Consider the following 27,370-nt stretch of genomic DNA (forward strand, 5'->3'; position numbering starts at 1 on the left):
TTATCGATATGTATGTTCCTATTACCATCTTCTGAATTGTTTTGGGTTTGTTATTGTAGGTCTTTTCCTTTTCTTGTGTTTCCTGCCTAGAGAAGTTCCTTTAGCATTTGTTGTAAAGCTGGTTTGGTGGTACTGAATTCTCTTAGCTTTTGCTTGTCTGTAAAGTTCTAAAATTCTCCGTTGAATCTGAATGAGATCCTTGCTGGGTACAGTAATCTTGTTTGTAGGTTTTTCCCTTTCATCACTTTAAATATGTCCTGCCTCTCCCTTCTGGCTTGCAGAGTTTCTGCTGAAAGAGCAGCTGTTAACCTTATGGGGATTCCCTTGTATGTTATTTGTTGTTTCTCCCTTGCTGCTTTTAATATTTTTTCTTTGTATTTAATTTTTGATAGCTTGATTAATATGTGTCTTGGCGTGTTTCTCTTTGGATTTATCCTGTATGGGACTCTCTGCACTTCCTCAACTTGATTGACTATTTCCTTTCCCATATTAGGGAAGTTTTCAACTATAATCTCTTCAAATATTTTCTCAGTCCCTTTCTTTTTCTCTTCTTCTTCTGGGACCCCTATAATTCTAATGTTGGTGCTTTTAATGTTGCCCCAGAGGTCTCTAAGACTATCCTCAATTCTTTTCAATCTTTTTTCTTTATTCCGCTCTGCAGTAGTTAATTTCCAATATTTTATCTTCCAGGTGACTTATCCATTCTTCTGCCTCAGTCATTGTGCTATTGATTCTTTCTAGAGAATTTTAATTTCATTTTTTGAGTTGTTCATCATTGTTTGTTTGCTCTGTAGTTCTTCTAGGTCCTTGTTAAACGTTTCTTGTGTTTTCTCCATTCTATTTCCAAGATTTTGGATCATCTTTACTATCATTACTCTGAATTCTTTTTCAGGTAGCTGCCTATTTCCTCTTCATTTGTTTGGTCTGGTGGGATTTTACCTTGCTCTTTCATCTGCTGTGTGTTTCTCTGTTTTCTCATTTTGATTAACTTACTGCGTTTGGGGTCTCCTTTTTGCAGGCTGCAGATTCGGAGTTCCCATTGTTTTTGGTGTCTGCCCCCAGTGGCTAAGGTTAGTTCAGTGTGTTGTGTAGGCTTCCTGGTGGAGGGGAGTAGTGCCTGTGTTCTGGTGGATGAGGCTGGATCTTGTCTTTCTGGTGGGCAGGTCCATGTCTGGTGGTATGTTTTGGGGTGTCTGTGGCCTTATTATGATTTTAGGCAGTCTCTCTGCTAATGTGTGGGGTGTTGTGGTCCTATCTTGCTAGTTGTTTGGCATAGGGTGTCCAGCACTGTAGCTTGCTGGTCATTGAGTGGAGCTGGGTCTTGGCATTGAGATGGAGATCTCTTGGTGATTTTCTTCATATGACATTACGTGGAGCTGGGAGGTCTCTGGTGGATCAATGTCCTGAACTTGGCTCTCCCACCTCAGAGGCACAGCCCTGATGCCTGGCTGGAGCACCAGAAGCCTCTCATCCACATGGCTCAGAATAAAAGGGAGAAAAAAAGAAAGGAAGAAAGAGGAGACCAAACCAAAAAACAAATCCACCAATGATAACAAGTGCTGAAAACTATACTAAAAACAACAACAACAACAAAAAATGGACAGACAGAACCCTAGGACAAATGGTAAAAGCAAAGCTATACAGACAAAATCATACACAGAAGCATACACATACACACTCACAAAAAGAGAAAAAGGGAAAAAAAAAATATATCGTTGCTCCCAAAGTCGACCTCCTCAGTTTGGGATGATTTGTTGTCTATTCAGGTATTCCACAGATGCAGGGTACATCAAGTTGATTGTGGAGATTTAATCCACTGCTCCTGAGGCTGCTGGGAAAAATTTCCCTTTCTCTTTGTTCACACAGCTCCTGGGGTTCAGCTTTGGATTTGGCCCCACCTCTGCGTGTAAGTCACCTGAGGGCATCTGTTCTTCGCTCAGACAGGACGGGGTTAAAGGAGCAGCTGTAGGGGGATCTGGCTGGAGGGAGGGGTACGGAGTGTGGGGTGAGCCTGCAGTGGCAGAGGCTGGTGTGACGTTGCAAGAGCCTGAACTGCACCGTTTGTTCTCCTGGGGAAGTTGTCCCTGGATCATGGGACCCTGGCAGTGGCGGGCTGCACAGACCCCCGGGAGGGGAGGTGTGGATAGTGACCTGTGCTTGCACACAGGCTTGTTGGTGGCTGCAGCAGTAGCCTTAGCATCTCATGCCCCTCTCTGGGGTCCATGCTGATAGCCGCGGCTTGCGCCCGTCTCTGGAGCTCCTTTAAGCAGCGCTCTTAATCCCTTCTCCTCATGCACAGGGAAACAAAGAGGCAGGAAAAAGTCTCTTGCCTCTTTGGCAGTTCCAGACCTTTTCCCGGACTCCCTCCCGGCTAGCTGTAGCGCACTAGCCCCCTTCAGGCTGTGTTCATGCAGCCAACCCCAGTCCTCTCATAGTTTTATTTTTGATGAAATCCAGTATATGCCTTTTTGGTGGAAGAGTTGGTAGTTTTGCACATCCATTGTAAAGAAAGCCTTGCTTACCACAATGTCATGAATATGTTTCTATTATGTTTTTTGCTATAAGATTTAGAGTTTTAGCTTCTTTGTTTAGATTTCTAATCTGTTTTGAGTTAATTTTTGTGTATGTTGTAAGGCTGGGGCCAAGGTTCAGTTTTCTTCCTCATATAAATATCAAGCTATTCCAGCATTATTTGTTTAAAGAGTACTTTTTCTCTGTGCATTACCTCAACATTTTGGTTGGAAGTTAGTTTACTCCATATTTGTGTGTTTAATTTCATGATGATGATGAATTTGTCAATTTTTCTTGGTCAATTTTTGCTTTAAAGCTTTGAAGCTATATTCCTGGTTCATATAATTTAAAATTATAATATGTTTGTGATAAACTGGATTCTTTCATAATTATTTTGTGAACTTTTTTTATCTCAAGTAATGCATTTTTCTTTAAAATGAGTTTTGACTTATATTACTATGGCTATATCAGTATTCTTCTGATTCGTATTTTTCTGGTACAGTTTCCATTCTTTGATTTTTAATTTTTGTGACTCATGTTTTACATATATTTCTTATGAATACGATATACGTGAATTATTTGTGAAATCCAGTCTGATAATTTTCATCTTTTAACTACAGATTTTAGTTTTTAAATGTTTATTAAGATTGTTGGTATCTTTTGATTTCCTGCTTGTTGTATGTTTTTGTTGTTTTTCTCTTATCTTGTTTTCTACTGATTGAGTTTTTAAAATTTCATTTTAAGAATTATATTTGGTTCTCTATGTTTTCAGTCAATTTTTGTTTATTTTTAAATCCCTCTTTTATACATTTAAACATATTAACATAATATTTTTATATTTTCTGCATATGATACAAATATATATGTCTGATTCTGCTCTCCCTTATTTTTACTGTTTTGCTTATAGTGTCTATTTCCGTCTGTGTTTTCTGAACTTTTTTTTTTACTCTAAAATTATATTTGTTGAACTTTATAGAATTCTTTTGAGGCCTGGGTTAAAGGTGAATTACCCTCAAGAAGGATTTGCATTTGCATATACCAGCCACTTTGGTAGCCTCATTAAAATAAATATCTTGATGGTTTTGGACTTTACAGAGTAGACTGGTGCTGCAAATCCATAGAAGCATTTGCATTTGGTTGCAGATTCTCAGGGGAGTGGATTTTCTACCTCCACCTAGTACCAAAGTTAATACAGACACATTTTCTGTCTTTCTCCTTTTATGGTGCAAATGCAACACATGTACTACTATGTCTTCTCACACTGATCTCGTAGGTTCTTTGGGGTCCCGCTTTACGTAGGGGTCTTGAGTCTCCACTTCGTAAAGGTCTTACACTTTATTTTCTGCCCAGTTCCCCTTGGCTCTCAAGGTCTAAACTGGTCATCAGGATTAAGCATAAGTGGGGCTTCGGTTAGCCTAATACTCTGGCTTTCTTTTCTCACTTCGTTTTTGACATGTGAGGAATCCTTAACTTCTTTCCTGTTCAGAGGTAAATAGAAAAAGTGTTCTTTTTTTCTCCTTTTGTATTTTGCTCAACATCTTTAACTGTTTTCATTGGGAATTCTTCCCACAGTGGGTTACATGCAAAGCTGCAGGCAAGGTTAAGTTGACCCATACAACCTCATTTAGATTTTTAAAAATCAAAAGCTATAATGGTTTTGTAAAGAGATGACTTACCTGAACTACTCTCCATTTTATACTTTTTGATAAATTATTAACAAATTAATAAAGCCATGATCTTCAGAAAAGCATATAATAATTGCAATAGGGAATACAACTCAAAGAGAGAGTAATGAAAAAGAATAACTGTACTGGGAGGGTATTAAATGTCTTCTGTGAGATAACATCTAGTTTGATGTAGATAAGTTACTTCATTAAAGAATGACCAGTTTGCCAAGAAATGATTTATTTTCCTTTCTTTCTGCTAAAGCGATTTCAGATCAAGGTTTTCAATGACTTTGACTTCCTTCCAATGCCTGAAAGAGCTTTTAGGAAATGTGATTTATGATATTTATTCTCTGTTATTCTTTAGGCAGAGAACACATATCACAAGCTTGAAATCTAGGATTTTAGGTTTGAAATTTAGGATTTTAATACTCTATCATTTCTTTTTAAATTTTTTTTTCAAACTTGCCCCTCATCCATGTGCCTTATCTCAGTAAATTCCATTATTATTTGTCAAGTTAAGCCAGAATCCTTGAACTTTTCTCTTCTATCAGTACTCACAGCGATTTTCTAACAAGTTTCATCAGCTAACTTCTTCAATGTCTGTAGAAGCACTTGGTTTTTTCTTATTCTTGTTCTCGTGATAGAATCATGCAACTGATCTCCTTGTCTTTGTTCTTGAACCTTTCCATCAGGAGAATTGTTTTTTCCTCAGTTAAGCAAGTAAGGAAACTTAGTAGGTTCTTGAATAAACATGGTAACATATTAATATTTTCAATAATGATTTAATCTCAAGTAGTATTCAGGATGTTTAGAAGCACTAATGCCATTTCCTTACACAAGTAAAAGACCCTAGTAACTTAGGCCAGATGTTAAGCACAAGGAAAACTGACAATAATAAGGCCAGGCACTTAACACAGATATATAATTTCCTTTTTAAATTGAATGCTCTTTTAACAAGAAAAAGTGATTGAAGATCTATGTTTAAAGATTTGCACCAGGGAAAGAAAATGGGGTCTGGCAAACTTTGGAGGTACTAATTGAAGAAAAAAAATAGTCGTTTCAAGATTTGTATTCCCTTCCATTAATTCTATACAACAATTGATCACATTAGTTAAGAAATGGGGAAAAAGGGGGAATTTGGGAGAAGTTCAAGGAAAATTTCTTCATATGTGACATGTACTTTAAAATCACAAGTGTTGCATAGAAGCCAATGATAAAAAAGAAAAAATAAAAGAAAAGACAGTATGAATCAGATACTGTGGCCACACTTCTTGGGTTTAAATCCAGGATCATAACTTTTTAAGATTTGTGACCATGGGAAACAAATTTATTCTCTGTTCCTCTATTCTCTGATTTTAAAAACTGCGAAATTAGAAGTTCCTACTTCATAAAGTTGTTGTGAGGACTTATTTAACAAATATATTTAATGCACTGACCCATGCTAATCACTATACAAGTGTGAAACATCTTTTCTTAATCAAAATTCACTGAAAATTCCTTTATTAATTCCTGTGTGACAGACTCTGTATTAGTTACTGCAGATATGGCTCTGAGCAAAATGATCCCTGCTTTCAAAAATTAACAATGGAGATAGATAATATAAAGCATGCATGTAAACAAATAAGACAATTCAAACAGCGATAAGCTCTATAAAGGTAATAAAGCAGGACCATGTAATAGGGAGTGGCCTGGGTAGGGGTCACAGTTGACATGGAGGAAAGGTGATACATTTGAATAACTGAGAGGACTTGCTGATGTACTGTATCAGAATGGTAAAGAGAGTTATCAAAGAGAACTCCTAGTTTTGGTGTAAACTACTGCATAGAAATTAGTGACTGTGGTAGGATGAATAATGGACCCCCCTCCCCACCAAGACATCCATGCCCTAAAAGATAGATATCATACAAAGTATCTTCTCTGACCACAGTGAGATGAAGTTCACAATCAGTAACAGAAGGCAAATTGGAAAATTCACAAATTTGTGGAAATGAAACTACACACTCAAACAACCAATGGATCAAAGAAGAAATCACAAGGTAAATTAGAAAATGTCTTGAGGCAAATGAAATGAAAACACAATGTACCAAAACTTACAGGACACAGTGAAAGCAGTGCTATGGGTTGGGGCGGGTTGGGATTTATAGCTATAAACACTTACATTGAAAAAGAAGAAACATCCCAAATTAACAACCTAACTTTACAACCTCAGAAACTGGAAAAAGAACAAACTAAACCCAAAACTACAAGAATAATAATAATAATAATAAAGATTAAAGCAGAGATAAATGAAATATAAAATAGAGAAAATCAACAAAGCTAGAAGTTAGTTCTTTGAAAAGATCAAAGAAGTTGACAAACCTTTAGCTATCTGGCTAAAAAAGAATGAAAAAAAGACAACTAAAAAAAAAAAGACAGAAATGAAAGTGGGGACATTACAACTGATGCTAAAGAAATAAAAAGGATTATAAGAAAGTACTATGAACAACTGTATGCTAACACACTGGAAAATCTAAATGAAATGAACAAATTTTTAGAAACACAAAACCTACCAAGTCTGAATCACAAAGCAATAGAAATCCTATAAGCATACCTATAACTAGTAAGTAGACTGAATCAGTAATCAAAAACATCCCCCCAAAGAAAAGCACTGGACCTTATGGCTTCACTGGTAAACTCTACCAATCATTTAAAGATCTAACACAAATCCTTAAATTTTAAAAATAATCAAAGTGGAGGGAATACTTCCTAACTCATTCTATGAGGCCAGCATTTTCCAGATATCAAACCTAGACTAAGACATTACAAAAAAAGAAAACTACAGATCAATTTCCCTTATGAACAATGATGCAAAATCCTCAACAAAATACTAGCAAACTGAATTCAGGAGCACAAAAGATATCTAACTCGGAAATGAAGAAGTAAAATTATTATTGTTTGCAGATGATATAATCTTATATGTAGAAAACAATAAAGATTTTACAAAAAGCCCAGTAGAACTGATAAATAAATTCAGCAAAGTAGCAGGATATAAAGTCAACTCTCAAAAAGCAATTCAATTTCTATACACTAATAATGAACGATCTACAAAGGAAATTCAGAAAACATTTCTATTTACAATAGCATAGCATCAAAAAGAATTAAATACTTGGGAATTAACTTAACAAAGGAGGTGAAAGACTTATACAATGAAAACTACAAAACATTTCTGAAAGAAATTAAAGAAGATGTAAATAAATGGAAACACATTCCAGGTTCATGTATTGGAAGAGTTAATATTGTTAAGATGTCAATATTATCCAAAGTGCCCTACAAATTGAATGGAATCCCTATCAAAATCCCAATGGCCTTTTGTGCAGAAATGAAGAAAAAAACCTATCTTAAAATTTATAGGGAATCTCAGGAGACCATGACTAGCCAAAACAATCTTGAAAAACAGGAACAAAGCTGGAGACTCACACTTCCTGGTTTCAAAACTTACTAGAAAGCTACAGTAATCAAAACCCTGTGCTACTGGCATGAAAACAGACATATAAACCAAGGAAATAGAACAGAGATCCCAGAAATAAACCTTTGCAAATATGGCCAAATGATTTTCGACATGGGTGCCAAGATCATTCAATGGAGAAAGGACAGTCTTTCAACCAGTAGTCCTGGGAAAACTGAGTATCCACATGCAGAAAACTGAAGTTGGACCCTTAACTAATACCACATATAAAATTTAACTCCAAATGGATCAAAGATCTAAATGTCAGACCTAAAACTATAAAACTCTTAGAAGAAAATAATATGCAAAAGCTCCACAACATTGAATTTGACAATGATTTCTTGGACATTGCACCAAAGGCACAGATTATAAAAGAAAAATAGACAAATTTCATGAAAACTTAAAACTTCTGTACATTAAAAGACATTACTAACAGAGTAAAAAGCTACAGAATGGGACAAAATATTTGAAAATCAATCTGATAAGGGATTAGAATCCAGAATATATAAAGAACTCCTAAAAACTCATGAAGAAAAAAATCAAACAACCTAATTAAAAAATGGGCAAAGGACCTAATTTAAAAATGGGCAAAGGACCTGAAGAGGTATTTCTCCAAAGAAGTTATACAAAACCAACAAGCACATGAAAAGATGCTCAATATCACTAATCATTAGAGAAATGCAAATCAAATCCATAATGAGATATCACCTCATAGCCATTAGGATGGCTACATTCAAAATAAACAGAAAACAAGTGTTGGTGAGGATATAGAGAAACTGGAACCTTTGCACCCTGTTGGTAGGAATGGAAAATGGTACAGCAACCGTGGAAAATGTTACGCAGTTCCTCAAAAAATTAAAAATAGAATTAGTCTATCATCCAGTAATTCTACTTCTAGGTATATACTTAAGAGAATGAAAAGCCAGGTTTTGAAGAGATATTTGTACACCCATATTCATAGCAGCATTATTCACAATAGCTACAATGTGGAAGCAACCTAAGGATCCATGTATAAATGAATAGATAAGCAAAAGGTGTTATACACATACATTGGAATAATATTCAGCCTTTAAAAGGAAGGGAATGCTGACATATGCTACAGTATGGATAAATCTTGAGGACATTATTATATGAGATATGTCAATCATAAAAGGACAGTTACTGTATGATTCCATATACATGAGGTACGCAGAGTGGTCAAATTCATGGAGATAGAAAAACTAATGGAGGTTACCAGAGGATGGGAGGAGGGGGGAATGGCGAGTTGCTATTAATGGGTACAGAGTTTCAGTTTTACAAGATGAAAAGAGTTCTGGAGAAGGATGGTGGTGGTTGAGCACCAGAGTGAACGTACTCAATGCTATCAAACTGTACACTTAATATAGTTAAGATGGTAAATATAATGTTACATGTATTCTACCACAGTGTAAAAAAAAGTTTTTGTTTTTTGTGTTTTTTTTAAATTTATTTATTTAATTAATTAATTTTTGGCTGCGTTGGGTCTTCTTTGCTGCGCGGGCTCAGTAGTTGTGGCTTGTGGGCTCTAGAGCGCAGGCTCAGTAGTTGTGGTGCACAGGCTTAGTTGCTCCACGGCATGTGGGATCTTCCCAGATCAGGGCTCAAACCCGGGTCCCCTGCATTGGCAGGTGGATTCTCAACCACTGCGCCACCAGAGACGCCCCTAAAAAAAAGTTTTGAAGGGGAATAAAGATACCACATCTGAATCCCTGGAACATGAATGCTATCTTATATAGCAAATAAATACCTTTGCAAATAAGATTAAATTAAGGATCTTGAGATGGGGAGATTATCCTGGATTACCCAAGTGGGCCTAAAATGCAATCACATGTAGCCTATAAGAGGTAGGAAGAGAGTGGTCTGAACACAGAAAAAGAAGAGAAGGCAATGACACTAGGGAGGTAGATGTTGGAGTGTTGTGGTCACAAGCAAAAGAATGTTGGTAGCCACCAGAATCTGGAAGAGGCCAGGAATGGATGACACCCTAGGGACTCCAGAGAGAGCACAGCTTTGCAGACACCTTAATTTCTGGTCCAGTAAAACTGACTATGGCCTCCAGAACTGTGGGACAATACATTCCCGTTGTTTTATACCACCAGCTTTGTGGTAATCATCACTACAGTCATAGGACACTAAAACAGTGACATTTACTATAGTGGGGAAAACTAAGAAGAGGTTTCAGTACAGATAAAAATAAAGTTTTTGATTTAGACATTATTTCTGAGGCACATATGAGAATCTGATAATTTACATCAAACAAAAATGTAAAGCAAAGGAGCCAAATGTGGTACCCTAGGGAGAGAGCAGAGCAGAGCAGAGAGCAGGGTCCAGGCTTGAGTTCCACAGTATGGGAACACTGGGAAACCAAGTAGAGATTGAGAGTCCAACAAAAGAGGGCATTTGCTGTCCTTGACAAATGTAGTTATTGTCAAAGAGAGATAAAAACAAGACAGGATTGGTTGAAGACCCTGGTTAATAAGGAATTAGAGGGAGCATGGAGCTGTCAAATTTGTAAAAATGGTAGGTGTATTTAGCCACATTTGCTAGGGTATTAAAAATCAGAGCACAATGTGGAGATTTGTAGAATTTGAGAAAACTCCATTTGAGACACCTATATTCCTTTCCAGCTTGGAAAAGAAGAAAACATATTCCCAAATGTAATTGCCAATTGTCTACTATTAAACAAATGTATTAAAACTGTCTCAATTTTACACAGCATCTCCAAAAATGGGTATTAATCTGAATTTGGATATATAGGATGATTTACTTGCATTTAAAATGCATTTAAAAACCACAGCAGGTAAAAATAGATAAAATTTATATATTAATAATGACCAACTAATGAGTGTGTCACATGATAAAAAAATTTCTTGGGTTTCCCTGGTGGTGCAGTGGTTAAGAATCCACCTGTCAATGCAGGGGACATGGGTTCAATCCCTGGCCCGGGAAGATCCCGCATGCCGCAGAGCAACTAAGCCTGTGCGCCACAACTACTGAGGCTGCGCTCTACAGCCCACGAGACACAACTACTGAACCCCGTGTGCCTAAAGCCCATGCTCTGCAACAAGAGAAGCCACAACAATGAGAAGCCTGTGCACTGCAACGAAGAGTAGCCTCCACTCACCGCAACTAGTGAAAGCCCGTGCACAGCAACGAAGACCCAACACAGCCAAAAAACAAACAAATAAATAAATTTCTTGTATTGTCCCCTTTCCTCAAATTTTCCTACTCCTAGAAAGCAAACCCTAATGTGAAAAATGATTTGATCCAAGTATAGACCATTTTTAATTTTACAGAGCAGAAACAATCATGTAACAATACTGGGTTATTTTTTCATGTACAAAGTGTTTCCCTATTGGGACATTATTTCTGATTTGAGAAAGAATAAGGAGGAAATAATTTTGTTAAGAAGGAAAAAAAGACACAAACGTTTCCTTTAAAGATAATATAAATACAGTGTTTATGGCTTTTGATCTGTTGAATGCAGAGAGAGAGCCACAGAATTTTAAGGATGCTGGTCTTCACATCCCCCTTCCTTATCACCTGGGGAGGAGACAGAACAGTGTAAATTTAACACTGGCTTAAACAGCTACACACCTGCAGTGGACAGAAACTGAAGCTGAATTTCTTTCATAGGAGCCTGGGAATTATAGCCTATGTGTATAGCTGAATTTTGCTGAAGCAGTGAGTGCTGATTAAGGCAGTTAAATGAATAAAGGACATCATTAAGAGTGACCTTGTGGAAGACCTGTTAATGAGGCTAATTTTTTGATAAACAGATTTTTAGGTTGGAGACAAGATAGCTGAGTAGAAGAACCAGAGTGCAACTCCTCTCAAGAAAACACCAAAGTCACAATAAACTGTTGAATGACCATTGACAAAAATTACGGGAATCTACCAAAAAAGATATTCTACATCTAAAGACAAAGAAGAAATCCCAGCAAGATGGGGGCAGACACGAGAAGCAAGAGGAACTACAACCCTGCAGCCTATGGAACAGAAATGGCAATCACAGAAAGTTAGACAAAATGAGACAACAAAGGAATATGTTCCAGATAAAAGAACAAGATAAAACCCCAGAAAAACAATGAAGTGAACTGGAGATAGGCAATCTACACAAAAAATAATAAAGAGTAATGATAGTAAAGATGATCCAAGATCTCGGAAAAAGAATGGAGGCACAGACTGAGAAGATACAAGAAATGTTTAACAAAGAGCTAGAAGACATAAAGAATAAACAAACAGAAATGAACAATATAATAACTGACATGAAAAACACACTAGAAGGAATCAATAGCAGAATAAATGAGGCAGAAGAACGGATAAGTGAGCTGGAAGATCGAATGGTGGAAATCACTGCTGTGGAACAGAATAAAGAAAAAAGAATGAAAAGAAATGAAGACAGCCTAAGAGACCTCTGGGACAACATGAAACACACCAACATTTACATTATGTGGGTCCCAGAAGGAGACGAGAGAGAAAGGACCTGAGAAAATATCTGAAGAGACAATAGCTGAAACTTCCTTAACATGGGAAAGGGAACAGTCACCCAAGTCCAAGAAGTGCGGAGTCCCATACAGGATAAACCCAAGGAGGAACACACTGAGACACATATTAAATTGATAAAAATTAAAGACAAAGAGAAAATATTAAAAGCAACACTTGAAAAGCAACAAATAAAATACAAGGGAATCCCCATAAGGTTATCAGCTGATTTTTCAGCAAAAACTCTGCAGGACAGAAGGGAGTGGCATGATATATTTAAAGTGATGAAAAGGAAAAACCTGCAACCAAGAATACTCTACCCAGCAAGGCACTCATTCAGATTCAATGGAGAAATCAAAAGATTTCCAAACAAGTAAAAACTAAGAGAATTTAGCACCACCAAACCAGCTTTACAGCAAATACTAAAGGAACTCCTCTAGGCAGAAAAGAAAAGGTCACAACTAGAAAGAAGAAAAACACGAATGGGAAAGCTCACAGGTAAAGGCAAACATAGAGTAAAGGTAGGAAACCATCCACACACAAATATGATATCAAAACCAGCAACTGTGAGGAAAGTACCAATGCAGGATATTAGCAATGCATTTGAAATTGAGACAAGCAACTTAAGACAATCTTGTCTATATACAGACTGCTATATCAAAAGCTCATGGTAACCATAAACCAAATATCTACAATAGCTATACACATAAAAAAGAAAAAGGAATCCAAACACAACACTACAGATAGTCATCAAATAACAAGAGAAGATAATAAAAGAGGAATGGGGGCTTCCCTGGTGGCACAGTGGTTGAGGGTCTGCCTGCCGGTGCAGGGGACGCGGGTGCGAGCCCTGGTCTGGGAGGATCCCACATGCCACGGAGCGGCTGGGCCTGTGAGCCACAGCTGCTGAACCTGCGTGTCTGGAGCCTGTGCCCCGCGGCGGGAGGGGCCGTGGTAGTGATAGGCCCGCGCACCGCGATGAAGAGCAGTTCCCGCACCGCGATGAGGAGTGGCCCCCGCTTGCCGCAGCTGGAGAAAGCCCTCGCACGAACTGAGGACCCAACACAGTCATAAATAAATAAATAAATAAATAAATAAATAAATAAATAAATAAATAAATAAATAAATAAAGTAGCTATAAGAGCACCCAAGCCCTTACATTAAAAAAAAAAAAAAAAAAAAGAGGAATGGAAGAAAAAAGACCTACGAAAACAAATCCAAAACAATTAACAAAATGGCAATAAGAATATACATATTGATAATTACCTTAAATGTAAATGGATTAAATGCTCCAACCAAAAGACATAGAGTGGATGAATGGATATGAAAAGAAGATTCGTATATATGCTGTCTACAAGAGACCCACTTCAGATCTAGGGACACATACAGATTGAAAGTGAGAAGATGGAAAAAGGTATTACATGCAAACGGAAATCAAAAGAAAGCTGGAATGGTAATACTCATGTCAGACAAAAGAGACTTTAAAATAAAGGCTGTTACATGAGACAAAGAAAGACACTACATAATGATCAAGGGATCAATCCAAGAAGAAGATATAACAATTGTAAATATATATGCAACCAACACAGAAGCACCTCAATATATAAGGCAAATGCTAATAGCCATAAAAGGAGAAATCAACAGTAACACAATCATAGTGGGGGACTGTAACACCCCACTTACATCAGTGCACAGATCTTCCAGACAGAAAATCAATAAGGTCACACGGGCCTTAAATGACACATTAGACCTGATGGACTTAATTAATATTGATAGAACATTTTATCCAAAAGCAGCAGAATACACATTCTTTTCACATGCACATGGAACATTCCCCAGGATAGATCACATGCTGGGCCATAAAGCAAGTCTCAATAAATTTAAAAAAACTGATATCATATTAAGCATCTTTTCTGAAAACAAAGCTATGAGATTAGAAATCAACTGCAAGAAAAATACTGCAAAAGAATACAAACACATGGAGGCTAAACAATATGTTACTAAATAATTAATCGATCACTGAAGAAATCAAAGAGGAAATCAAGAAATATCTAGAGACAAATGAAAATGAAAACATGATGAAACATAACCTATGGGATGTGGCAAAAGCAGTTCTAAGAGGGAAGTTTATAACAATACAATCTTACCTCAGGTAACAAGAAAAATGACAAATAAACAACCTAACCTTACACCTAAAGCAACTGGAGAAGGAAGAACAAACAAAACCCAAAGTTAGTAGAAGGAAAGAAATTATAAAGATCAGAGTGGAAATAAATGGAATAGAGATGAAGAAAACAATAGAAAAGATCAATGAAACTAAAAGTTGGCTCATTGAAAAGATAAACAAAATTGATAAACCTTTAGGCAGACTCATCAAGAAAAAAGGAAGAAAGCCCAAATCAATAAAACTAGAAATGAAAAAGGAAAAGTTACAACACCACAGAAATAAAAAGGATCATAAGAGACTACTATAGGCAAGTATTTGCCAATAAAATGGACAACCTGGAAGAAATGGACAAATTCTTAGAAAGGTACAATCTCCCAAGACTGAACCAGAAAGAAATAGAAAATATGAACAGACCAATCACAAGCACTGAAATTCAGACTGTGATTAAAAAATTCCCAACAAACAAAAGTCCAGGACTTTTGCTGGCTTTACAGGTAAATTCCATCAAACATTTAGAGAAGAGTTAACAACCACTGTTCTAAAACTATTCCAAAAAACTTCAGAGAAAGGAATACTCACAAACTCATTCTATGAGGCCACCATCACCCTGATACCAAAACCAGACAAAGATACCACAAAAAAAGAAAATTACAGAACAATATCACTGATGAACATAGACGCAAAAATACTAGCAAACCGAATCCAACAATACATTAAAAGGATCATACACCATGATTAAGTGGGAGTATCCCAGGGATGCAAGGATTTTTCAGTCTCCACAAATCAATCAGTATGATACATGACATTAACAAATTGAAGAATAAAAACCATATGATCATCTCAATAGGTGCAGAAAAATCTTTTGACAAAGTTCAACACCCATTTATGATAAAAACTCTCCAGCAAGTTGGCATAGAGGGAACATACCTCAACATAATAAAAGCCATATATGACAAACCCACAGCTAACATCATACTCTACGGTGAAAAGCTGAAAGTATTTCCTCTAAGATCAGGAACAAGACAAGGATGTGCGCTCCTGCCACTTTTATTCAACATAGTTTTGGAAGTCCTACCCACGGCAATCAGAGGAAAAAAGGAGTAAAAGAAATCCAAATTGGAAAAGAAGTAAAATTTTCACTGTCTGCAGATGATATGGTACTATATATAGAAAATCCTAAAGATGCTACCAGAAACCTTCTAGAGCTCATCAATGAATGTGGTAAAGTTACAGGACGCAAAATTAATACACAGATTTCTGTTGCATTTCTATACAATAACAATGAAAGATCAGAAAGAGAAATTAAGGAAACAATGCCATTTACCATCACATCAAAAAGAAAAAAATACATAGGAATAAAGCTATCTAAGGAGGCAAAAGACCTGTACTCTGAAAACTAAAAGACTTTGATGAAAGAAACCGAAGATGAGGCAAACAGATGGAAAGATATACCATGTTCCTTGAATGGAAGAATCAATATTGTCAAAATGACTATATTACCCAAGGCAATCTATAGATTCAATGTAATCCGTATCAAGTTCCCAATTACATTTTTCACAGAAGTAGAACAAAAAATTTAAAAATTTGTGTGGAAACACAAGATACCCCAAATAGCCAAAGCAATCTTGAGAAAGGAAAATGGAGCTGGAGGAATCAGGCTACCTGACTTCTGACTATACTATAAAGCTACAGTAACAGTTTTGTACTGGCACAAACACAGAAATATAGACCAATGGAACAGGATAGAAAACCCAGAAATAAACCCACACACCTATGGTCAACTAATCTATGACAAAGGAGGCAAGGATATACAATGGAGAAAAGACAGTCTCTTCAATAAGTGGTGCTGGGAAAACAGGACAGCTACATGTAAAAGAATGAAATTAGAACATTCTCTAACACCATATACAAAAATAAATTCAAAATGGATTAAAGACCTATATGTAAGACTGCATATTATAAAATTCTTAGAGGAAAACATAGGCAGAATACACTTTGTCATAAACTGCAGCAATATCTTTTTGGATCCACCTCCTAGAGTAATGAAAATAAAAACAAAAATAAGCAAACAGGACCTAATTAAACTTAAAACCTTTTGCACAGCAAAGGAAACCATAAACAAGAGGAAAAGACAACCCACAGAATGGGAGAAAATGTTTGCAAATGATGCAACTGACAAGGGATTAATCTCCAAAATATACAAACAGTTCACGCAACTCAATATGTAAAAAACAAACAACCCAATCCAAAAATGGGCCAAAGATCTAAATAGACATTTCTCCAAAGAAGACATACAGATGGTCAAAAGCACATGAAAAGATGCTTAACATCGCTAATTATTAGAGAAATGCAAATCAAAACTACAATGAGGTATCACCTCACACCAGTCAGAATGGTCCAACATCAAAAACCTTACAAACAATAAATGCTGGAGAGGGTGTGAAGAAAAGGGAACCTTTCTACACTGTTGGTGGGAATGTAAATTCGTACAGCCACTATGGAGAACATTATGGAGGTTCCTCAAAAAACTAAAAATAGAGCTACCATATGATCCAGCAATCCCACTCCTGGGCATATATCTGGAGAAAACCTTAATTTGAAAAGATACATGCACCCTAAATATTTATTGTAGTACTATTTACAATAGTGAAGCTATGGAAGCAGTGTACATGTCCATGAACAGATGAATGGATAAAGAAGATGCTGGTACATATATACAATGGAACATTACTCAGCCATAAAAATGAATAAAATAATTCTATGTGCAGCAACATAGATGGACCTAGAGATTATCATACTAAGTGAAGTCAGATAAAGACAAATATCATATCACTTACATGAGGAATCTAAACAAATGATACAAATGAATTTACTTACAAAACAGAAACAGACTCACAGACTTAGAAAACAAACTTATGGTTACCAAAGGGAAAAAAGGGGGAGGGCGTAAATTAGGAGGTTGGGATTAACATATACACACTAGTATATATAAAATAGGAATCAACAAGGACCTACTGTATAGTATAGGGAACTCTACTCAATATTCTGTAATAACCTAAATAGGAAAAGAATCTGAAAAAGAATAGATATATGTATATGTATAACTGAATCACTTTGCTGTACACCTAAATCTAATACAACATTGTAAATCAAATATACTCCAATATAAAATAAAAATATAAAAATTAAAAAAAATAATATAAATACAATGTTTAAATTCTGGGAAAATATTTAGTCTTTTTCCAGCCATATCACATTAGATACCTCTATCTGTGGATGCCATGACTATAAAAGATCATCTTGCATGACTTAATTAGCTTGAAATATTAATTTATAAGCAATATGTATTTTGACAACATAATATTTTCTTTCATATATTTAAAAATCATTAACTGGCCTAATTAAAATAGATGATAGAATTTTTTTCCAGAAGCAGTACTTAAAAATTTAAAAATACTTTCTCAAGGGCCCAATTAAATAAAATCACAAATGAAAAGAAAGTTACAATTAACACCAGAGAAATACAGAGGATCATAAGAGATTACTATAAATAATTATACATCAATAAATTGGACAACCTATAAGTAATGAATAAATTCCTGGAAATGTGCAATCTCCTGAGACTGAATCAGGAAGAAATAGAAAGTAAGAAAGACCAATTACCAGTAATGAAATTGATTCGGTAATCAAAAAACTTCCAATAAACAAAAGTCAAAGACCAGACAGCTCCACAGGTGAATCTACCAAACATTTGAAGAAGAGCTAATGCCTATCCTTCTCAAACTATTCCCCAAAATTGAAGAGAAAGGAACACTTTCAAATTCATTCTGTGAGGCCAGAATTGCCTTTATACCAAAACTAGACAGAGACACCAGAAAAAAAGAAAATTACAGTCCAATATCCCTGATGAATATAGATCCAAAACTCCTCAACAAAATATTAGAAAATCAAATTCAACAGTACATTAAAAGGATATTACACCATGATTAAGTGAGGTTTATCCCAGAGTTGCAAGGATGGTTCAATATCGACAAATCAATCAATGTGATACATCATGTAAACAAACTGAGGAATAGAAATCATATAATCATTTCAATAGCTGCAGAAAAAGCTTTTTACAAAATTCAACATTCATTTATGATAAAAAAAACTTTCAATGAAGTGGGTATAGAGGGAATATACCTCAACATAATAAAGGCCAGATATGACAAAACCACAGCCAACATCATACTCAATGGTGAATAGGTGAAAGCATTTCCTCTAGGATCAGGAACAAGATAAAGATGCCCACTCTCACCACTTTCGTTCCACATAGTATTGGAAGTCCTAGCCATAGCAGTCAGACAAGAAAAACAAACAAAACAAAAAGAAACTCTTAGATACAAAGGGTTGACTGCCAGAGGGAGAGGGTGGGGGGTACATGAAATAGGTGAAGGGTATTAAGAGGTAAAAACCTCCCGTAATGGGCTTCCCTGGTGGCGCAGTGGTTGAGAATCTGCCTGCCAATGCAGGGGACACAGGTTCGAGCCCTGGTCTGGGAAGATCCCACATGCCGCGGAGCAACTAGGCCCGTGAGCCACAACTACTGAGCCTGCGCGTCTGGAGCCTGTGCTCTGCAACAAGAGACGCCATGATAGTGAGAGGCCCGCGCACCGCGATGAAGAGTGGCCCCCACTCGCCACAACTAGAGAAAGCCCTCGCACAGAAACGAAGACCCAACACAGCCAAAAATAAATAATAAATAAATAATAAATAAAATTTAAAAAAAACCCAAAAACCTCCAGTAATGAAATTAGCAAGTCAAGGTCCTGCCATATACAGCAAAAGGAATATGGTCAGTTAACACTGTAATAACTTCGTTTGGGAACAGATGGTTACTAGACTTATGGTGGTGACCATTTCATAATGTATGCATATGTCAAAGCACTATGCAGTATACCTGAAACTACATAATATTGCAAGTCAACTTTTTCTATTAAAAATTTTTTAAAAAATACTTTCTTCATAGATGAGTACACCTGAAGTGAGGCAAAAGAGAGCATTGTCTTCCGTTAAAAGGGGAAGTCCTTTTAGTACATAGAAATTTTTTTAAGAATCCCACAAGATTTCCAAATTATAGAGCAATCATTATATATATACACACACATTGATGTATGTATTTGCACATGCAGTAAACATGAATATGTATACATTTATGTTCATGCATATATGAAATAAATATATTAAATATATATATATATATGAAATAAAACATACCCAAATCCCCCAATGAGTGTTTGTTTCCTAACATGGACTAACATGCAGAAGTAATTTATAACACCCACCCCCACCAAACATAGAGATAACCAGATTGCTTTTGCTCCTGGGAAGTCCCTGGGAGGGAAGGAAAAAATTCCTACTTGATATGACAAGAGGTGCTTCCTGGGAAATTCAAACATGTAACTAGAAACACACTGACGTCTTGGTCATAAGAGAACTCTCAGGGCAGGGCAGCTAAGCTTGGACTTGCATGGGTTCTGCGTCTGTAACACAGGTTACCTAAGTAGCTGTGTGCCGGCTTTTCCTCCACAACTTTGATTCTTCTTGCTCCAGCAGGTATCACCAACACTTCTACGTAACCTGTAAGAGTCAATAAAACATGAAATACATCTTGAGTTTTTTCTAATTCCTCTTTTCTTCATTGACTTGCCTTATTTTTCTTTTGGTTTTGGCTTTTGCTGTGATACTTCAATACCTATGTAAAGAAAAAAAATTATGTATAAAAGCTGTCATAGGTTCAAGTGGAGAAGTTTCTTGGAAAAACGTTGAGAATACAACGCTATCAAGAGCAAGTAGGTGACTGTAAAGCTCCCTGACAGCTTATGAATTATGAGGTGAGAAAAAAGCACAATGGGACAGCCTGGTTAGAAACACAGTGAATCTTGGAACAGAGCAAATAACCTTAAGTTCTGCTCATGGAACTCCTTTAAGTTACAAAGTGTGGGGAAGGAGCAAACACAGCTGGAGAGCATACAGATGGCGGATGTCTGGTCCCTGAAGTAGTTGAGTATAGGACAAGAGAGACCAAGCCCTCTCTGGAAGATTAACCAAGGGTTTTGAATCTGGGGCTGGAGAGAAGTGTAAGGCCACACCAAGCAATCTGGTATCACCCTGGAAGGTGTCCGACGGCTAGGAGCAAGATACAATGAGGTGTTTCTTAGGAAATATTCTTCAGCAGTGGTTAGGAATGCAATGCTTGAAGTGAAATAAGACGGTAAGATAAAGCTGGATAGAAGAGAAAGTGTGCATAAAAAGTCAAAATCAAGACTTCATTTGGTGCAGAAAAGAGCAGATGCCAACTTTTGGCTGAATAGTTATGCTTTAAAATTATATTAAAATAACATTTAATAGTCTTCTTAGGACTTCTGTGTAGCTACATATAGCCCTGATAAAAGTCTAATTTCAAAGCTACGTTAAAAAGGTATAACAGCTAATCCCAGAGTTGTCTCCTGTTGATCAATAATTCAAATTCCTGAAACTGTTAACAATTATTTGGTGTTTACCAAAAGGTAACAGACACCCCACCTGGTGGCAGTGCCTGGGATTAGAGGTCTGTGCTTTTCAAATCAACATTTCCATTAGCAAATACTACTTACTCAATTTAACCATTTTTAGTAACACCAAATCATACAAGCACTTCCACTTTGTTACATGAACACAATATGCAGCAGTGAAAATGGAAACAAATGTTTACTGTCTATTGGTATATTGAAGTAAGGTAAGAAGGTCTGTGTACTCAATGAGCTTATAATTGAATTAGAAAGACAAGGCACAAATATCTTACATAAAAATGAGTTAAATAAAACTTCCAAATTTATGTTAAAAAGATCATATTCAAAATAATATGGTTAATTCCCTGCTGAAGAATGTAAATCAATGTTGTTTAAACTGTCCCCCTTCTCTGATCACATCAATACTCAAAAGTTTCGCTGCTATTTTAACTCACAGAAGTGGGATTTTTTTCCTTTTTTTCTTTTAAATGGTTATATACATTACTTATGTTTGAGAAACACTCCCATCAGCAGGAATCACAATGATTCAGAGGAGAGAACATTTCATATAGTCAAGGAAAGCTTCATAAAGAAGCAAATAGATTAACTGTCTTTGAAGAATGGATAGAATTTGGATATACAGGTGACCCTTGAACAATGCAGGGGTTAAGGGCACTGATCTTCCATGCAGTAAAAAATCTGAGTATAATAAATAGTGAACCCTCTGTATCCGTGGTTCCACATCCGTAGATTCGAACAACTGCAGGTCGTGTGGTACTATAGTATTTACTATTTTTAAAAATCCACATATAAGTGGACCCATGCAGTTCAAACCTTTGTTATTCAAGAGTCAACTACATACAGAAAAAGAATGAGTTCACTGAATGTAAAGAAAAGTAAATAGTAAGTGGTATTTTTAGGACCACATAAATATAATAATTCTGACAGAATGAGAAGGTGTAAGAATTTGGCTATAGTAGGAGAGTTTAAATGCATGCCCAGGACACTGAATTTATCCATTTGAAGCTACTGAACATTCTACAGCAAGGAATGCGGTAGTTAGATACTGGTTTGGAGAGGCTTTATCTGACAGCAGTATGCAAGATGCCCAGCGATATAGTTGTAGATAACAGTGTCAGGAGGCTAATGTAAAAATCCAGGAGTGCTAGAGGCTAAGGTAGAAAAACTAGAAGGCATAGTAAAGAAAACAAATTCTGAATTTGAGAACCAACAGAAAGTGGGGAAATAAACATTGAACACAATTCTTCATTATTACTTATGTGCAAATGCAGCCATCATTTATAGGAACATGGAAGTCAAGTTCGGGTAATAATCTGACGTTTGGCTTTGCAATTTGTTTTTAACAAAACAGTATAACACACTAGTAAAAATATCCAGTAAGAACTCTGGAACTTCTGGAACTCCGGGGAAAGGTCAGCCTGTTGAAGTACCTTTGTGAGGCAGTAATTTAAGCCATGGGAGTTAACGGAGAAAACTGAGAGACAGGAGAAGTCAAGGATTCAACCTCGGTGACAGTTATGTTTTTTTTTTTTTTAATTTATTTATTTAATTTATTTATTTTTGGCTGCATTGGGTCTTCATTGCTGCGTGCGGGCTTTCTCTAGTTGCGGCGAGTGTGGGCCACTCTTTGTTGCGGTGTGTGGGCTTCTCACTGTGGTGGCTTCTCTTGTTGCAGAGCACGGACTCTAGGCACGCGGGCTCAGTAGTTGTGGCTCGTGGCTCTAGAGCGCAGGCTCAGTAGTTGTGGCTCACGGGCTTAGCTGCTCCGCAGCATGTGGGATCTTCCCGGACCAGGGCTCAAACCTGTGTCTCCTGCATTGGCAGGCAGATTCTTAACCACTGTGCCAACAGGGAAGCCCTATGGTTTTTAACAGAGAGACTGAAAAAAAAAAATTAGGAAAGAATACAGAGAAGGAATAATCATGAGAGGTAGAGATCTGGCTATTTTGATGTAGTAGTATCTTAAGAATTAGAATATTTTAAAAAGAATTGTTGGTACAAAAAGCATACAGACATCAAGGAGAAAGGTGACCAAGGAGAGTCCACTGGATGTCACAATCAAGAGGTAACTGTTCATCTCTGAGCAAATAAATTTAGTAATGTGTTTGGAGAAGATGATAAGTTTCAGGATGCTGAAAAAGAAGAGTAGATAGAGAAAAGTAGAGGAGAGGTAGTAACTGTAAATTCCTGTTTGAGTTTAGCAGTAAACCCAGAGGTATGTTGTATTTTAGGACAACAGTTACATATAAGTTTATAGTTATATCTATATACTATAGATAGTACAGAGCAATATATAATATAGAGCAATTCTCTATTATTCAATTGAAAAGGCTTGGAGGACAGGTGAGTTAGATTGAGTTTAAAGAAGAAAGAGAGGAAGAAAAATATTAAGCAAAGACATTTGAAGAGGGATAGCCGAAGACTGAGGCTCTAGATATTTTTCAGTAAATAAGCCATTTAGCACAATTGAGAATGCACATTTTTAAAAGAAGTGAATATACGAGTGGCTACTGCTGAGCTCAGAAGTTGAAATAAAGCCTGTGATGTCAAGGTCATAAATTTGATCCTCACGTTGGACAGTTTGCTTTGTACATAGGAAGATCCTATTTCATAACCAGAGATCCCATTCTTAATCAGCCATCTTAAAACGCCCAAAGTAATCATTATCTTCTCGGTACTATTAATGATAAATGCCACATTTTGGACAACTGCTCTGTGCTAGTCACAATTATAGATAATTTATGTAAATTATTTCATCTAGCCATAATGATACCATCCAAGGTAGATATTTAATAGACTGAAAAATAAAGGTAGAGAAAAAAACTGCCTTTTTCAAGATTTCCTTGTCAGTAATTAGCTGACGCAAGCTTTGAACGCAGATCTGTCTGGTTCCAGCTATGGCCTGCTGCTACTATTTCACGGGGTAGAATACATGACACTATGACTCTCTTATTGCTGTGGCAAACATACAAATAAAAAGCCTAAGAGCATGTGTTCCTTGTACAGGATTAGTATCATCATCTCTTGTACTAAGAATAACAGATTTTATGCCCACCTTCTTCTAAATGTAGATTGATAACTATATAGTTGCACAAGTGGCCAAATACACAATTTACCTTTAAAAATCCCTTAAAAAATTATCCCCTGGCCAGGCAAGTTACAATGAAAGACATGATAAATGTACTAAGGAAAAAGAATTCTCTTCTTAAGTTGATTTTCTAGCTCCAACAAAAATGATTTAGCAAACTCTAAATAGAGCACAGGGACTGAAAACACCCACATGTGTCTGTACTTGTGTTACTCATACAATATATACAGTGTGCATGGCCAACTGGACCAAATAAGGCTACAATTCCTTCAAGAAATTTTAGGAAGTCCATAAACTACAAGGATAAAATTGTCTCAAGAGAAATGAATACCACATTCCTAAAGTCACAAGTAAATGAAGCCCACGATATAATTAAGGACTCATACAGATTTTTATTTTTTTAAGTCTTAACAATGTAATGTTTCATTATTAATTAAATTAACAAATGTTAATGGATCACACACTATACTGGTCACTGGGAATAGGGTACTGAACAACAGTAGCCATGATACTTTTCCTCGCTGATATTTAAAGTCTAGCAGGAAAGGAAAGACCAAAGGGCGTAAAATTACAAAATTACCACACAACTGAACTGTACAGATGCAAATATGGTAAGCGTCACTAAACTAGTTGGTGATAGGAGGTAGAGGTTGTTCAGGGAACACTTCATTGAAGAAGTGACATTTGAACTGAGATCTAAGTGACACTAGGAATTAACCAGGCAAAGCTAAGAGGAAGCTAACAGAACAATATTTTTAAATGCAAGGTGCTAGAGAGAGCATGGTCAGTTTGAACATCTGTAACAGATCTGGTGGCTGCAGCTTAGAGAAGGAAAGTGACCTTGGTGTGGGATGATGCCAGAGAGACAAGTAGGAACAATACCATACAGGGCCCTATAGTCCAAGTTAAGAATTCTAGTCTCTTCCCTGTAAGCAATGTTAAGCTAGCAGAGAGTTGCAAGGAAGACAGATTGTTGTAAGGAAGTAACATTATTAGTATCTGATATTCCCAATATCGTAGGCATTTTAGACATTTTCCAAATAACAGATGCCATTAATATAACTTACAAACAAACTAATAAACAAAAGCAGAAATTAAAGTGCAATAAAAACAAAGGAGATTTGAATTAGGAATCTGGGGGGAAAATGTATCCACCTAACTGCAGTCAGAATGAACCGCATTACTGATTTTTAACTGTTATTTCTGTTGTCAATGCTTAGTTTAAAAATTAAGTGTTATTACAACTAAGAAAAAGGTACCAGTGCTGAATGTGCATCAGTATTCTTCAGTGAACTGTTTCCATGCAAATTAAATAACTATGCAGGAATAGTCTTCAAAAATTCTAGTGTCTTTAAATCTCTTCAGTCTTTCAGACTTGATTTGAACTTCTGCACTATAAAAACGTCTCCCATCACAATCAGGCTGAAAAGCTTATTATAATTGCACTTCTTAGGCGAAAGTATAAGAGCCTGTTACAGCTTCGTCTGACTATTCTAAATGAGTTCTGACAGATTTTGACTTGTAGGACCTGTCACCTTTTTTCACAGCTTTGGAGGTTGAGATTTTGATCTGCAATTTACCCTGGGCCTTAGTTATTTTTAGCCTTCAAGTTCTTCAAGCTCACTTATCTTTTATTCTGCTGGGGCCTAGAAAAAGGTTATTATATTCAGCTTTCGAGGGCTGGGTCTAATTTTCTTTTCTGAAGGACTTTTTAAAATCTAGAATGAACTCAGTCTTCTTGATTATGCAAATGTAAATGGCTTATTCTTTGTATCAAAACAAATACATATTTTTAGGTCAGGTCTTGGTATTTGAACAAGAAATGTAAAACAGGAAAAAGTTGATGTATGTAATGTAAGAATATGAATGATAACGAAAATATAATCATAAATACTAAGATAGTTCAATAGATAGATGTCTAGGTAAGACACTAACGTAGACATAGAAATGTCTGCTTCCTCTCCGTAAGCTTGAGGGCTTCAGTATAAAGCATTTTCTGTATATAAAGCTTATTTGCGGGTTATTATATTTCAGTACAGATAATATCACTTTTTGTTGTGGATCACCTTAAAATTCACACTACATAGATCAGTCATCATCAGTTCATCCTCATATCCCCTGAGTATTAGTATTTATAGATGAGGAAAGACAATAAGAGAGGACATGTTCCCTCTCTTAATATATCTGGAACATCAGCCCACATCTTCTGACTCCCTGTTATAGTTTCCAACATGCTACATTGTTATAGACTCTCTCTTTTAAAAAATTAATTCCTTTTGAATTTAGTAAAAACATTAGGGAAAAAAATAAAGAAAATGGAAAGCTGAAAACCTGAAGACTAATACTCTCAATAGTTGCTTCAGGCTGTTACAAATCATTATTCTCTGTTAGACATCAATAATTTGCATTGGAGGGTAAGGTCTGTAGAAACCTGATAACATTAGCCAATGTAAATTAGATTATTCCCTTGCTGCTCCAATTTATTAAATGCACAACAAATGACTTCATGTTTTCAGTATTGGGAAATGGGCTTGTTAGAATTTCTGGCTCATATCACATGTATTGTATGTCATTGCGAAAAATCATTCAATACCCGTTACAAAAGTCTTCAACAGAATCAGAACTGTCATTTCTAAGTTAAGTTCAATGTAATCTGTCCCCAGAGATTGTTTGGATTGTTAATCTTGAAAAAATAAAAAAATAATCACCTGCTCCTCTGGTGTGATTAAAATCTCCTTTAATGATTTTGCATGATTTTCCATTGCCATTGCATACACCACAATGATCTTCCCTTGCAAGAGACCCTAATAAACCATCACAGCCAACTTTCTGCAACAAGAGAAGGACAGTACATCATAAAGTGAGCTTTTTCTTTTCTTTTTTAACCACCACTTTCGGACAAACCTAGTCTCTACAAACTAGACATATTTATTTGACAAACGAATAAAATGCCATATTCTCTGGTGCAAACTAATACAGCAAGCTCATGTCAAATAATACCATCTGTAAATTGTCCAAAGTAGGGTAGTGATAAAAGTATTTTTCTTATATTAAGAATTAAATGGTATCCTAAAGCAATTTGGAAAACTATTATTGAGACAAATGCAATTTACATAAATCTCAAAGGAAATCACATTTCTATTAAATATAATATGATTAATCTAATTCATTCTACTCAACATAGAACAGATAGGCTTCACCGTATGGATGGCTTCACTCCTAAAGTGGTTGAAGAGCAGATGCTGAGTATTAAATATTAACTTTGTGGAAACCAAATATAAATGTTTACATTAATTACAGTTCACCAATAAACTTCTATCCCCATCTCCTTTGACATCTAACACATGAGTGAGTAAGAACTGCTCACAACCTATGGTTGCTATAAGAAAACAGTAACAG

The 27,370-nt window shown here is 36.2% G+C and overlaps 1 protein-coding gene across 1 annotated transcript in view; it reads right to left on the reverse strand.

Annotated features, from left to right (window-relative positions):
- ADAMTS19 (ADAM metallopeptidase with thrombospondin type 1 motif 19) overlaps window positions 1-27,370 on the reverse strand; it is a gene marked incomplete at its 5' end in the record, with an annotated part of 296,563 nt that overhangs the window by 71,242 nt on the left and 197,951 nt on the right. The window contains 2 exons of the mRNA XM_082457829.1: window positions 19,871-19,951; window positions 26,680-26,800. Of these exons, the coding sequence (XP_082313955.1) occupies window positions 19,871-19,951; window positions 26,680-26,800 (202 nt within the window). The remainder of the gene's footprint in view (window positions 1-19,870; window positions 19,952-26,679; window positions 26,801-27,370) is intronic.

Source organism: Balaenoptera physalus (assembly GCF_965194825.1).
Source record: "Balaenoptera physalus genome assembly, chromosome: 3".
NCBI lineage: Eukaryota > Metazoa > Chordata > Mammalia > Artiodactyla > Balaenopteridae > Balaenoptera > Balaenoptera physalus.